Source organism: Vigna radiata, chromosome 1, assembly GCF_000741045.1.
Source record: "Vigna radiata var. radiata cultivar VC1973A chromosome 1, Vradiata_ver6, whole genome shotgun sequence".
Taxonomy (NCBI): Eukaryota; Viridiplantae; Streptophyta; class Magnoliopsida; order Fabales; family Fabaceae; genus Vigna; species Vigna radiata.
In genome coordinates, this window is record NC_028351.1 from 16053601 (window position 1) to 16070449 (window position 16849).

Below are 16849 nucleotides of genomic sequence, written 5' to 3' on the forward strand. Positions count from 1 at the left end.
CCATTTTATATTACTTGATACGATTCGGTACACTTGCCGACATCTTAACAATAACTATAAGGAAACTTTATAACTTCTCCTTGTTAACTGTTTTATTGTATCAATTATGTGATAATTCCTTTATGGTATTAATACTATTTAAAATGGGATGTTACAATAAGATCCGAGAATTTATACAATTCTAGGTATAAATGAACTACTGAAATATTGTTTTTAATAAGTTATTTTCACAAGTGGGTTAATTAGCTAGAGTGTGTGGTGGGGTGTACAAGTTCTACATGGTGTGAAATAGTATTTGTTGTATTAAAAATGAAGATATGTGTAAAATGTAAAATAAGGATAACTTAAAACAATATTAAATTATAATAATATCAGTGAAAACAAGTTGGCGTAGTGGTAAGGTGTGTGCATGGTGTAAGTGACGCGAAGGCTTGAGACTTAAACCTTGCTAAAGCCAAAACAACGTTTTGTTTAATTTTCCTTCCTTCTTTTATTTTTATTTTTTTTCTTTTGTTCGATTAAAAGTTTTAAATATCTAGTTTGGGCCGAGAGAAGCAGAAACCTTGTGAGAGAGAATGAGAAAAATCCTCTTTTCATCTTTGATCATCCTTTCCCTTCTTTCGTTTTCTCTTTTGGAACCGCAAAAACCTTAGGGACAGTAGCAGGGGTTGTTGTGTGGGAAGAGCATTCTCAATTAGTGCCCTTTTCAAGAAATAGAGAGTGAGGTAGAGAAAGTGAGAGTTTCGATAAGGAGAACCAAGGGCATGAGCGAGACTAACAAGCAAAAGAGGGCACAAAAAAAGGATAGAAAAGGGGAACCAAAACCAGGTATAGGGATATGACTTTATTTTGATTATATTTGTTGGTTGTGTGTATGATTTGTTGGGTTAAAAACTTGTTCATGCTTTCTGTTTGAGATATTGAACATTGAAGTTATGAAGGAAGATTTTTATTTTTATGTTTACGGTTGGATTGATGAATTTTGTGGTATGCCAAGTCCTTTTTCTCAATGGATAGTTGTAATGTAAGTGGGGATTATTGAAATGCATGGTGATGGTGTTAAAATAGGGGGGTACGTTATGATGGGTAGGTCCTCAATTCATTTTAGTTGTTTTGATTGTTTTAATTGTAGGTAAACTCATATTTTCTTTGTAGGGGCATGTGTTTGTATTGTATTGGAGAAAACTTTGGTATTTATAAGCTTATTGTGGAAGAATTAGAATAGGGTAAGTTTTAACAAGATAAAAGCAGTTCTCAGAATTATAGACACTCCTTGGGTGCATCTTTTCATTGGTTGTTTAATATAGGGGTGGCTAAACATAAGGTAGCTAAATGGTAGAGTTCATCTTGTAAGAGTAAGTGTGGTAAGTTTGTATCTAAGTGAAACATATAACTGCACTGTAAACATATATGGTTGGGTCGAATGAACCTAGGTATGTCTGCACTTATCTTTTCGGTTTGAATATGTACAACTTTTGAAATAGCTATGACCATATTGTTTTTTATATACATTGTGCTAGTGATTTTTACGCTATAATAGATTATAATAAAAGGCATGCTTGAATTTAGAATTATGGATAACATGACTCTGATGTATGGTATTAAATCCTAAAAACAAAGTGCAATGGGGGAATGAGATGAATAAGTGTAGACTTGATTAATTACGTGTTAATGTAGTTGTGTAACTATTGTTAGTAATTGGCTGAATAAGATTTGTATTGAAATTATTAATCTATTTCATTTTTGAGTGAGGTATATTTCATAATATTATTGTAAACATGTTTATGAGAAGTGATATAGATCATTTATTTGATGTATAGTCAACTTGTTAGAATTGATGAGTTTTGTTTCTCAACACCAAGAGGGGGGGTGAATTGGTGTTTTATAAAAATAAGCATTTTTCAAATCTTTTTCACAATAAGATTCTTTAAACCTTTCTTGTGCAGTAAGTAATATGCACGCAATGTAACAGTATATGTAATCAAATAATAACAATACATAATTGATTATGTAAAGCAATAGGGAGAAGAAAATCAAACTCAGTTTTTATAGTAGTTCGGCCTCAATGCCTACATCCAGTGTCCTTTCAATCACCCAAAGATTGAAAGTCAATTGCACTATAAAGATTTAAGTTTTTACAACAAGGCTTTACAGCAACCAATCTGTCAAAATGTAAATCACATCTCTAACTCATTAATCTAATATAGCCAATAAAAAGACCTTGCAACAAGAACAATCCTCTCCTGCAGTCACCCCTTTGAGACACCTCTCGAAGTACAAAAAACTTCTTGCCCTTCTTCCTAGCCACACGCACAAGGAACAACAAATCAAAGTTTGCGAGTCTTCTTCTCCTGATCAAACAGAAAGCACCTCAATTGTGCAGAACGATCAGTTTCTTTAATCCAGTCACGTTTGCCTCTCAAGAATTCTTCAAGATATGTAAACCACTTCACATTCTTGATTCTTGGCCTTTGATCACTCTGTAAAACTTCTCAAACGAATATCAATCAGATATGAAAGTGTAATTATCAATTGTCTTACAGAAAATCGATCAATGCGTCAATATATAGTTTTTGTCAATTCTGACGCAAGTCAATCAATTACTATATTAATGTAGTTAGTTATATTAAACACATGTAACAAACTAACAACAGTCAAAATACATAATTGAATGTTCAATTAATGTAATCGATTCTCATTAAATGCTTAGTCAACATATTTAAAAATATGACCATTATAGTACTTATGTCAAACATAAAATAGTTTTCAAATCTTAACATACTTAATTGAATCATCATCCATGTAATTGATTAAGCTTCAATACTTAGCACATTTTTGAAAACTTTTCTTTCCAAAACTCATCATAACACATTTGAAAAAGATATGTTCAAACACACGAGTTTTAATCGATTCACCATGTAATCGATTCAAAACTAGTTGTTTTGTCACAGTTTAAAACTCAAGTTATTTGATGACCTTAATTGATTATCACAACACTGTAATCGATTAAGTCATGCATATATGTTTTTATGTATGTGGTTTTTATATTTCCAAAACATATATTGTGCGTACACGGATATGATCACTTTACAAACACAATAGTATGCAACAATCAACACAATATGTCAAATGCGACAATCACAATATGTACATATTTCACAATAAGCATAAACACATATAACACATAACACAATACACATACATGTGTTTTTATTAATAATGTGTTGTTATCATCAAAAACAAATATCACAGGGATTGGGTTTAGCTAACACTGTGCTCCCCCTATCCACATTACTTATATGCAGTAGTAGGTGTGACAACTTGAGGATGGTAATCATATTTCATTTGAAAATCACATTGTTGATTATTTTCATATGAAAAAATGTTTTGTATTTTTTTTAAAGAGGTTTTGTTAAAAATAATAAGTTGAAAGCTTGTTGAATACACTTTTAGGAAAGAGAGGTGTCTCTCAGTGGAAAACTTATGAATTTCCTTAGCCAAAATATTCCCCCAACTAGTTTTACAAATTTCCCAAAAAAATTCCTCAAACAAAAATTATGAAAAAAAACAAATTTACTAAATTAAAATAACTAAATAAAATAATAAATAGAAAAAAATAGAGAAAAAGAAAATTTTAGTAATGAACAAAAATAAAATTAAAATAACAAAAATAAAATAAGAACCAAAATGATAAAAATTCTAACCGTATTCTCCTGTAACGGTACAAAATTTGATAACGTTGTCGTTGATGCTTTCAAATTATTTATTTATATATTTGTTGCGATAGGATCGCAGTGTAGACTTAATGACTGAGATATAAATGTTGTCTTAGTATTTTGATGTTTATTGGATTAGTTCACCCATATTTATTTATGTGTCTGGAGATGATCATATAACATTTGTGTTATACTTTAGTAGGTGCAGATATTGTAAGTATTGAGTAAACGCTTAAGAGAGAAGAAATGTTATCTCAAATTTTATATAAAATTGTATTTTTTTTCTTGGAAAAATATTTTAAGAATTTATGTATTGAGTACAATTGAATATGATAATTGGTTTTGTAAATATTAATTAACAATTAAAATTTATTAAAGGTATTCAATTTATGTTTTGAGGATTTGGATAATGTGAAAAAAAATATAAGTTTAAGTTGATTTAGTGACTCCCAGAGGGTGTTACAGTAATGCATTATCCCAAGGATTCACTTGTTTCTAAATTATAATAATTACTATATTTCTAGAAACAAGTAAACTTTTGAACGAAATCATGGAAGGTGATGAAAACATATTATTTATTTTTTACTTATTAACTTTAATTTAAATAATTAATAACCTAACTATTCAACTTGAATTTAAATTTAAATTTGAAATTTTGAATTTTATATTTTTGTATTTTATATTTTACTATTTTCAAATTTATATATTTTCTAAATGAAACTTTTTAAAAAGAATTTTGTACTTCTTTAATATTTTCTTTAAATATTTTTTTTATAAATAAACCTAAATATTTTACTTTCATATTATTAATCTTTAACTTTACATGAAATTTCGTTTCAAATATTTACACCTCAATCATATTATTATTTAATTTATTTTTCTAACTTAATATAAAAAAATTATTACATAAATTATTTTAACCAATATACATTGTCAAAATTAATTTAAAAAAACCAACCATAATTAAAATATTTTATTATGGTAAAATTAAAATATATTTAAATTATCTTATTTATTATAATTATTTTTCAAAATTTGTATTCTCAATGAATTTATATATATTAAATTAAATATATTTTTTAATTTTATATTCACATGAGCCTATAAACAAATTATAAAATTTTAATAAAGTAATTTATTATAAATAAATATAAGAACCTATAAAGCTAAAAAAATGTTACTAAGAATTCGTTCATAAAAAAACAGAATTCTAACAACAACAAAAATATGGAAAATTAAGAAAAGCATTATAAGAATTTAGTCTTTCAAAAAAAAATTGTTTGAACAATAAATGGATTTAGTTTGGATAAAAAAAAATTGATAATGTATTCACATCAATAAAATTCAAAAGGGAACTATATCTGAAAAAAAAAGTTCATATCTGGATATCTCCAATTTTTTTCTACTATTAGTAACCTTTTTTATTTCCTTTCTCAATTTACTGAAGAATTTAGTATTTCAATTTTTAATAGTTATGGGTCTCCCTTCTTTCTTTTTAGCAGATTTAAAAAGTATCATTGATAAATAAAATTATACTCGCATTTGTTAGAATTTAGAAAATTAAATTTACAAACTTAAATAAAGACTACGATGAAGTTTAACTAAAAGCTCGCTAACCAAAACATATTTTTCTTTAAATAGGAAGTGCTAACAATACCTTCTTGAATATATTTGTTCTAAATGATTTTTGTTGATTATGATGAAAATTATATATGAAATTATTTTTTTTTGTTAAATATATAGGATCATATACAAGAAATACGAATTAAGTCTAAAATACAAATGAAAAATAATAACAAATTAAATATAAAATATAAAGATAAAATAAAGATAATATATTTAACCTTTTCCTCTTAAGTTGGTGTATACAAATCATGTATCAAGCATGTTATTAATATAATCACTAAAGACTTAGTGTAAAAACAATAAAAAATGAAATATTAATCTAAAAGACTCCTCTTGAGATGTTGAATATATTAAAAACTATTAATCGTGTTAAATATACGAATAGATCCTATAAAAGAAATATGGACTATATCCAAAATACAAATAATAAATAATAACAAATTAAATAAAAATAAGATAAATATGATATATCTAACACTTTTCATTATTTAATAAATATTACGTTCAAAGTTATAAAATTATAAGAGTCCGAAAGTGATTGAAAAGTACATAACAATTAGAAATAAACATATAGCAAGGTAAAAGAAAGTGTTTTTTTTATAGATAGTCAAGAATCGATTTTTTTTAAAACTAGCTGTTAAATAAAGTAAAATTTAAAAGTATAATATAAAAATTAAAAATAATTAAAAAACTTTAATGTGTTAGGATAAGAGATATTAACAAGTAACAATTAACTCCTAAATGTGAAAACCTTATTTTTCTTTGCAAATGTTCTCATTTCCAAATGTCATTATTTCTTTTGAAAAAAAAAAAAAAAAGAACTCCTAAAGATTTTTTAATGTCATTATTGAATAATAGGTCTTAAATATGCTCTTATCTAACATTTGTATATAAAAAGTTTTAGTTAATAATAAAAGGTGTGGTTTAAAAAAAATTATTAGTGAGTGTGACATTTTAACATTTGAGTTTGTAATAATTTCCGACTTGATCTTTCATTTTGTATTGTGCATTGTGAAATGTGAATTGTGATTACCATATTGCTACAAAGGGAAGGTTAAAGAAAGAGGTGAAGAGACCTTTATAAGCCATTTTTGGATGGCATTGGAAAGATAATTTCAATGGTTTCTAATCAAGTTAGGTGCTGCTCTAATCAAGAACCAGCAAAAAGATAATTTGAAAGGTTTCTGATTGAAAATTTAGAAATTTTGTTGGTAAGATAAGTTGATAGTATTAAATAGGGTTAAATATGTTTTTAGTCCTTATACTTTTGGGCGATTTTGGTTTTAGTCTATTTTCAAAATATGGTACAATTTAGTCCTTCAACTTTAGAAAACGTTTTAGTCTTTTTTACCAATTTTTTTTAACTTTATTTGTTGTTTCAAGCACGTTTCTTAGTTAACATTGAAGCAAAAATGTGTCAAACAGTGTAAACAATCCAAATACTATAATGAAACATGTTTAAAACAACAAATAAAATTAAAAAAAAATGGTAAAAAAGACTAAAACCAGAGTTTCTAAAGTTGAAAGATTAAATTGTACCATAGTTTGGAAATGGACTAAAACCAAAATCGCCCCCAAAGTATAGGGACTAAAAACATATTTAACCCGTATTAAATATTAAAACCCTAATAAGAAAATGGTGTGATGAAAATTAAGAAGAGGGAAGTACTGAAAGTGAGATCCAAGTGCAGATTCTGGAACCGTACAATGGATGTATATAATATAGTTTCTTTTCCCAGGTTGTGAGGTACAAAACAAATCAAAAGAGCTTAGGTTATGAAAGAGGACCAAGAAGCCATCCATGACTCTGTGTAAACACCAACTACAGGTTACTCAATATACAAACTGATAAGAGGACAGAGATGACCCCCACTCTCTAACTGCAAACCATAGCAATCTTGTCAGATATTGGATGAGTTTTCCGGGCTGAAAATGACACTAGCAGGTACGGTTCACTCCAATGAACCCTAATTTTTGTAATTACCATTTTGTCTTTTTTGCTCAGTCGGTAGCTACTACTACTACTTTTTTCTTCTTCATTTTCTATTTTCTTCATTTTCTTCCTCCTCATTCACAGATTTACTATCAAAACTTTTTTCTACAGTTTCCACCGTTTCACTTTTGGGTTAAAAAGGAAAGAAAAAAATCCCAATTTTCCCTAGTTAATAATTTCTACAGCAATGTGTCATCAATTTTTCACCAAAGCAATTAAGCATGTATAATTTGAAATTAACACATCAGATATTACGTAGACCTACTTTTAATCTCTTCAAATTCTGTGAGGGCTAAGTAGAACCCTAACCCTAAGGACAGCAGAGAGAAAAAAAAAACACACATATTAACGGGTTCAAAAGTTAGACGATTTGACCCTGCTCTGCTTACGTTGCTTCCACATAATGAGGCAAAAAAACCCACAAATTATGTGTCTTGTACTCCGTTTACTTACACTATTACTGTCTCATTCTCTCTCTTTCTCTCTCTTCCTCACTGCCAAAGAACCAGGTCCAGCAGATAATCCAACCACATAACAATAGACACTATGCAAGCAAAGCAAAGCAAAGCAAATCCAAGTTCCATCATTGTCCTAATTGAAAATCACTTCTGCTTAACCTCTATAAGCACTTTTTTTCTCTTGTAGGATGGGTTATAGTGTTAGCATAACACATAACTAGTCTCTATCTCTATCTCTATCTCTATATCTATCTCTATCCCTTCCCTCAACCCTTTATATTAAAGGGTGTGTTGGGGCATCAGTTTGGACCATTAAGTTGGGAGCTGTGGGTTAAAACCAGTTCATTGTTCGGAGGAAGATAGACATACACTTCTTCAAGAGCTAGGGTTTTTGTCCCCTCTCTCAAATTCATTAATTGAAAAGAGAGAAAAAAAGAAAAAAAATCTTCAAATGTTCCCTTACAGTTCCACCCCTTACCCTTCCTTCCCTTCATCATCTTCTTCGTTCCATCCTTTTCCTTTCCTCAACCTTGAGAATGCTTCTGCAAGCAACACCCTTCTTCACGATCCACTTTCTGTGCCTTACTTACCAACTCATCACAACCCTCCAAACATCCAAGAGGCACTGAGCAATTTGCCAGTCACAGATCATAACTGTGGTGGTGGAGGTTCTGCAATGACCAAACCTGACCCAAGTGGTGGTGGTGGTGGTGGTGGTTGTGGTGGTGCTCCTCACTATGGCCTCTCTTGTTTCCTCACAAAGAAGCCAGTTAAGAAAGACAGGCACAGCAAGATTTACACCTCTCAGGGGTTGAGGGACCGGAGGGTGAGGTTATCCATTGAGATTGCTCGCAAGTTCTTTGATCTTCAAGACATGCTAGGGTTTGACAAAGCCAGCAACACCCTTGAGTGGCTCTTCAACAAGTCTAAGAGAGCAATTAAGGAGCTGGCAAGGAGCAAGAACAGCACCAACAGTGAAGAAGGAGCCAAGAGCTTCTCTTCTTCATCTGAGTGTGATGATGACTGTGAAGTGGTTTCGGAGATCAAGCAGAAGCAACAACTCATCTCTGGTGATGCTGCTGCTGCTGCTCCAAACAACCTACAACAAGGGTTAGATTCAAGCGATAACAAGTCACCGACATTTCTGGCTGCAAGGGAGAGGATGAAGTTGAAAAGGGCACAGAAGGAACCTGCAAAGATGAAGGAGTCAAGGGAGAAAGCAAGAGCAAGAGCAAGGGAAAGGACTAGTAACAAGATTATGTGCAATGTTAATTCCAACACAGGGAGGGTGCAACAAGACCTGAAGAAAAAATGCCCTGCAATTGAAAATAGCCACTCTCACCATCTTGTTGGAAGTGAAGCACCTAGAGATGATTTCAACGTTATTGAGGAATCAATTGTGATCAAGAGAAAGTTGAAGCCATCATTGATGTCCTCTTCTCATCACCATCACCAAAACCTTATGATCCCTAAGGAACCACCATGTTTCAACAACAACAACAACATTGAGTACCACCACCCTTTCTCCAATTTATCTCCAAATTGGGATGCTAATGGATCCACTGGCCGCTCCAACTTCTGTGCCATAGCTAGCATGAATCTATCCACAGGTATGTGTGGTTGTTGTGTGTTTCATCAAAATGATACTAGTACCAACTTATAAGCTCTTCTAGAAACCTTCTATTTTGATGATATTCATAGTTCTGTAAGTCTTCAATTTTCAGGGCTTCAAATCTTTGGAAAGTCTTGGGAGGAGTGCACCAATCCACGTTTACACTAGATTGTATGTGTGTGTGTGTTAGCTTTTCCTTTTCCTTTTGTATTTTTCAGTCATCTTATTCTAATGGAAACTCTTCTAGCTGTTTGCCAAGGAATCATATATGAAGGCAACTTTCTGTGTTTTCTACCAGTAACTTTTCTGTCCTATATTCCCTTTCCACAAAATGTTTGTACCTCATCTTCTTTTGCTCATCATCACCCAATGCCGTGTGACAGTTGGCACAAAGGTTGCTGCTGCGTGTATTGCTTTCTGACCAATATTTAAACTGCCCTTGGTATTGCATAATTCCAATTAAGTTATCAAGAAACTGTTCCTGCAGATTTTAAATATTTATATATTTTGGTTAAGATCGTTCAACAGTGACCATTATTTATATATTCCTTTGTTTTAAAAACATTTCAAGAAGTTCATTATATACCTTGTTGCAAGAGGGTATGCTACAAAACAAAATCTCATTGTTTTTCCCCTTCTGTTTGTTGTCAAGCTATTTATGTAGCATGCCCTTCCTGATTTACATTATTAATCACTAAATGTAAGTACAAAATAAAAATAAAGCTCAATAATATACTTGTTTTCTTAGAGATTTCTTATAGATGAAACTCAACCTAAATACAGAAGAATAGTACCACGTTAAATTTCACATCATACAAGATTGTCAAAATCATAGAGAAATTCGGAACAAGTAATAGGTGTTTTCTTTTCTTTTTTTTGTATATCTTTGATAGTATGATTTGCTTTCTCTCAATTTTTTTTAGTAGTAGCTATTTCATGTTAAAATAGTGTGATTCTTTTGTCTCGAAAGGCTTGATCGTTTGGTGTAATATATTAATTAGTTTTCTAAATGCATTGACAGAATGAAGTATCAGCTATATAAATAAGTATGGGAATGGACACAGGTATTTATACTCGTATGTACCACTATTAATATAGAAGTGATCATATACTTCTTGTTCATGTCTATTTGATGCAGCATGCATTTTATGCAGTTACATATTTCAAACTCTATGTTTCTGATGTCTTTTCTGAATAATTTCATGTTGTCCATCATGTCATTGACTAATTTTTTTCGTTCAAAGATCTTCATCTCTTGTAGATCTTGAATGCAATTATGGACACATTCTGAGCACTATGATGCTTAAACAATATATCATAGCAGAAAATGGCCGAATAAACGATTTTATATAGCCACAGGGTTAGTTAAAAAACTAGCAACAATTACATTAATAGAAGAAAATGTGATATTTTACACACCAAGCATGCATATTTAATATTCTATTGGAGGTTTGGTTGAAACAAATGCATGAGTTTCTTCCTAAGAGTAAATTGAATTTCTGAATTGCCAACTGTATATATTAATATTCCCACCTAGAAATAATAGCATTAATTGTGCAATTAACATTCATGAGTATAAAAAGTCTAATTTAGAAGAAATAAAAGTTTTTCTATTCTGGCATTTTGTTCTCTGATATCTAAACTTTTTATAGTAGGTTAATTATTGCTAAATAAAATGGCAAAGATTATTACAGATGCTGTACTGTCTTTGAACATTTTATATTTAACCAATGTTGTTGGCAAAGACAATCTGGGATGTCAGATACTTCATTTGATATGATTTGATTTGACTTTCCTAATTTTTATGTTACGTTGATTCGTTTCTACTTGTACAAACTTGTGTTGCATATTTCTTTTCCTTCACAAATTCTCAATGCATCTACAATAAATGCAAACGTAAATACAAGCCTCTCATACATAAAAGTGTCGTTGAGATTATCTTTGCTTTCATCATTTTAACCTAAAGATTTTAGCCACTCATTTAATACATGTGATGATATTTAAACATCTGGGCGTGTATATTATCACGTGAGAAAACATATCATCATATATTTTTACATTTATTTAATACAGGATAAAAAAATTAAATGATCATAAAAATATAAGATTTTATATTTTTTCAAAAAAAAAGAGAGAAAATAAATAAATAAAAATAGTGTCAAATGAACCTAATAAATTTAAGTGTGTCAAAGAATATTTTTCTGTGATTTTAAAGTTTTTTTGTAAAAACATATCCCAACGAACAAATAAAGATGTAGATATTCTTACTTTGAATATATTATTTTGATCCCAAAATTATCGATTAAGATTTGTCAATAAATATAGAAAATTTGCCAAAATTAATTCTTTTGCGGTGGAGTGTACAATTATTTAGGTTAATCTTCATATGAAAGTTTCTTTCTATAATTTTTACCATCTTACATAAATTTCAAAGAAACATACATGATGAAATAATTATCATAAACAGACAGTATAAAAAATCATTGTTTATTTTGAATATCTGTACAGATATTGATTGAAACAGATGGAAGTCATATTAGTAAAATTAATTTATAATATAAATAAAAATGTAAATTTTATCTTATAAGCTGGTTTTATAAAAATAAATTAGATTTAAAATTCACTTTCTTAATCGTTCTCATACTTAATTATTACCAAAGCAATTCATCACCATATGATACATAATTAAAATGCAAAATGAAATGGAATTAATTTTGAACATCTATATATAATTGTCTAACTTAGATAATTTGTTATTAAGGAAATAAGAACTTAAAAGGATTACTGGAAAAGTTTTGCTACGATTCTATGTTTTGGTGGAGAAGCTTTTCCATGATGTGCAACATAGTGGAGAAGCTTTTTTTATGAAATGTTGAAATATATGAATGATATAAATCATGAGTATTACACATTACACACTATAAAACACTTTGATTTTGTCCCAACATAATTTTGGTAAGTGACATGGAGTTTTCAAATGGCCTACAAACATTTTCTTGTCTTTAAAATTTGGAGTTTGATTGGGTGCTAAAGCTTTTACATGTTAAAATGGAAAATGAATAACAAAAGGAAAAAAAAATATGCAACAATTATTTTTCTAATAAAATTCACTTTAAACATTATTTATTTATTTTATGTTAAAGAACATTCATCCTTTAACATTACATGAAAATTTATTAAACAAAATAAAAGAAAGTACAAAAAACATGAAAGGAACAAACTTAAATCCATGTAAAATATAAACAGAAAATAACTTAATTATGCAAACTTTAAATGAATTCTAGATCTACTTCTTCCACTTTCACCTTTTAGTAAGAAGTATATATATAATTTTCTTAATCAAACTAACCTTTTCTCTATCCTTTTCTTCATTGACTTCCTCTGTCCCTCTTTGCTCCTCTGTCTCTGTCTATATATCTGTTCAGACAACTCCATTAGATTTTTAATCAATTTTTAAATTCTAGATATCAATATTTTATTATTTAAATACCTAAGCATTCTATTCTTTCTGTGTTGACAATGGAAGTATTTATTCAGCATATGTTAACCTAATTTTAAAACTCATGTCATATTATATTTAAAGAAGAAAAATAAAAGATATAAAGAAGAAAAAAGATTATTACAAATGTTATTATTCAGTTAACATTAATTTATGTACAATACTATTTATCACTAAAAAGTATTTGTTCTATTTATCAAGGAGAAGATTTCTCAGAAAGACACAAACATCAATAAGATATGAGTCTAACCAGATAAGAGATTGACATCACTCTACTCAAAACCTTGAGATAATAAATTAATGGGTTTTTCCATCTTTATATAATGCTCTACTTTCTCATTTCTATCTAATGTGGGACTTAGACTCACACTTGTATTTCTATCGGTATTTGGGAGAGGTAATGTGTATTTCATTACACATGTTTTTGTATGTGGAATACATTAATTGTAAGAGTGTTATACCTTGTGCTATATTTGGTTATAAAGTACTGTAAATGTCTTTATTAAGAGTTTAACCATATTTAAGAGATTAATCCCTCTCACATAACAATACAATAAAAACAAAACAAAAAACATTACAAACTATAGAGATTTCAATATAGCGGGTGAAACAACATGTCCAACGACATCAGAAATCGTTAGGATAGGTTCCAATCATGGCTCTGATACTACATATAAAAATTTCAAAATGTGGATTGAAAATGCTTCGATTTTATTCACAATAAAAATGCAGTACAGAAACCCTATTTTATACACAATAGTATGTGTAACTAAATCCTATATAATAGGAAAAATATATTAACAGAAAGAGAAATATAAGAGAAAACATATTTTATTGTTACAAACAAATAGTACACCAATACAAACAACATCATTAAAATAGACTTAGATACTTTCAAGACTAATTAGGATGGGGACTCAAACTTATAATTCGACGGTAATTCTAATTAAGTGATAGTATTAGGCTTAGAACTACATTTGTTAGTTATGGAACAATTATGCTTCCTTCTATGGCCATACATACACAGCCCCTTGTTTATAACATGTTGAAAACAGACTATAATATAGTTTCCTTTTTCACACATGGTGCTGCCTTTTATGCCCATTCAATCATAATTAATGGCCTCTCATAAATATTTTTTTTCTCATAAATAAGTCTAGCTGAGTGTTTGCTTGTCTGGAAATATTTTAGAAAATTGAGAGCGAAATATTTTAACTACATAAATTTTTATTATATTTAGAGGTCAAGAAATATTTAACACATATAGACAAAATGCAATGATCATCAATCTTCGACAATAATTATGAATCTGGTGCAATATTTTTTTTTTCTAGTTATGGATTTCTTACATTCCAGTATGTCATAGGGTAATGTTGTTCAGAACCAATAAATTTTTAAATCACAAAATTAATACAAAATTTTATTACATGACGTACACCGTGTTACTTTAATTTATTGAATGAATAAAAAAGTAGCTGTCTTGGAATAATTTCGTCCGACAAAGCTACTTTATAATAATTAGTACAATATGACGGTTTCTTTTAAGAAAAATGTGAATTTCCTAAATGTTTTTTTTTATTATAATGGATTTAAAGCAAAGTAATTGAGCGAATTTCGGAAAATTTGAAAGTAATTTTTTTATTGTTTATTTGAGTGAATTTGAAGATAAATGATTAAAGTTTATAAGAATTAATGTAGGATTTAATTTATGTGAAAGTTAAAAAAATTTACTTCCAAATTTACTTTTACTTATCCTCAAATCTATTAAAATAAATAACAAAAAAATTTATCTTCAAATCCTCTCAAATACTCTCCTTCAAATTCATTCAAGTAAACAACACCTAAAAATTAATTAATATTATTTTTCATTATAATAATAAACTCGCTATCAAAGTGATTGGAAGACAACCACTATGGCTATCAATTATCAAAGTGATTGCGACGAGGAAATTATATATATATATATATATTAATTAATTATTTGTTAAACTTTTGTGATTTTTAAATAATTTAAATTGATTTGGTGAATGTTTTTTTATCTGTATGAATGTGTTTGTGTGAATATTTTCGACAAATTTGTAGTAAGACGAAATTGTAAACATTTTATTTAAAAAAAAATACCTCATTTTTAAAAACAGTTCACACCATAACATTGTTATTATATAATTTCTTCAATAACGGTTACAAACAAAACTGCCACAGTTTATTAATTCTATGTTTTTTTATCAATTATGACGATGGTTATAAGCACAACCCTCCTGGTTTTTCATTTCTAAAATTTTTTCTATTCTTAAACTTAAGACAACACATGACTGTGTTTGGAAACCATTGTGGTTTAAGAAAAAATGATGGTGATTTATTTAAGTGTCGTCATTTTCCCCTAACTTTTAATGATGGCATTTCCATTTACAGGCCTGGAGCTGCACTAAAAAGTCATATTTAACTGTCGTCAAAAAATCTGTCTACAATAGTGATGCAATTACTAAGATTTTTCATTGATATGTGATAGTTTTGTTCTTTTATAACTTTTTTTAAGTTCTCTTAGTTTATTGTTTTTACCGAAAGTACTTTTAATTATATTATTTCAAAAATAATAAATTTCACGAGGGGACTCTTTTTCTCTCTCAAGAAGTTTGGCAAGATATGATCTTGGAAATATCTATGAAGCTAGCATTATGGAAACATTTAGGAGAAATACAAAGCGATTTTTTTTATGAGGATGGGTTATGAAGGAAGAAAAATTACATGGATAAAATGGAAAGATATATATAAATATCTCGATCGTGAGTGATTCGATAACGGTTCGATTGGTTTTAAATCTAACTCAATCTCATAAAACTAAATTATAAAATAAGGTTTGCACTCACTTATATATAATAAATTGACCTTATCTGTAGTCAATATAAAACTTTCAACAAAAGGGCCCATAATTATTTATAGAGTCTCTCTAATCAACTATACGATATCCATAAGAAATTGGATGATGATACTTAGACAATATTTTTTTTACAACATTTAAATATCATCTACGTGTCATTCTGTGATTGGTCCATGGTGATATTTATGATTATTGTTATTAATTGTGAATTAATTTTGGACCAATCACAGAATGACACATAGACAATGTTCAAATGTTATAAAAAAATGTTGTCTAAATATCATTATACATAATAAAAATATAGAGTCATTTTTAACGTGAGTTATAATAAAAAATTATTAATGAATTGCAGTGGCTAATTGTAGTTGGTGAGTGAAAATATTAATGAGTAATATCACTGGAATTCATAGAAGGTGGGATAGCTGTTTTTGTTGGAAAGTGATTTGTACTATCATGTGTTAGTGTACCAAACACGTTAGAACCGAATATAGTTGCTAGTACTTTCTTGTAATTCATCAAAATAATACTATAAAATAGGATTAGACTTGCTGATACGAAAAGATTGATTAGATATTTATACTAAACATAATATACGCAACTTTTTATCCAAACAATCCTTTTTACATATTATATATAATTACAACTAAATGTAACTATATAACAACCATGTTTAGAATAAAAATATTAAAAAACTTACTATGAACAAACATTTCTAGCTATATATAATAAAAAGGGCAAACAGTGTAATTCCAATCCTAACATTTGAAATCCAAATATATTATCTTAAATACTAGTATGAAAGGGAAATAAAATATTAAACAAATTTTTCTATTAATTTATATAAATTAAAATAAGTTTTAAAAAAATATGAAAGTGTTGTTAATTTATGGAATAAAATAATTTTTATTTCATTTTATTTGAAAGTAGTTTAATTTTCTTGGCCTAACACAACGAATATGGTTTTGTTATTTAATAAAATATGGTTGAATTGTTAGAAAATTGTTGGAGATAATATATTTGTATATTTATCAAATATACGATTCAATTATAACATAAGTGAACTGAAA

At 28.5% G+C, this 16849-nt stretch overlaps 1 protein-coding gene across 1 annotated transcript; it reads left to right on the forward strand.

Annotated features, from left to right (window-relative positions):
* The first annotated feature begins 7970 nt into the window (after positions 1 to 7970).
* LOC106758175 (transcription factor CYCLOIDEA-like) lies at positions 7971 to 9922 on the forward strand. Its single transcript, XM_014641119.2, has 2 exons — positions 7971 to 9403; positions 9518 to 9922. The coding sequence occupies exons 1-2, from the start codon at positions 8245 to 8247 to the stop codon at positions 9571 to 9573; spliced, it is 1215 nt and encodes a 404-aa protein (XP_014496605.1). The 5' UTR covers positions 7971 to 8244; the 3' UTR covers positions 9574 to 9922.
* The last annotated feature ends 6927 nt before the right edge of the window (positions 9923 to 16849 follow it).

Coding starts and splice junctions, on each gene's coding strand:
- LOC106758175 (XM_014641119.2), top strand. CDS start 8,245: ATGTTCCCTTACAGTTCCACCCCTTACCCTTCCTTCCCTTCATCATCT. Junction 9,404..9,517: donor TAGCATGAATCTATCCACAG/GTATGTGTGGTT, acceptor TTCAATTTTCAG/GGCTTCAAATCTTTGGAAAG.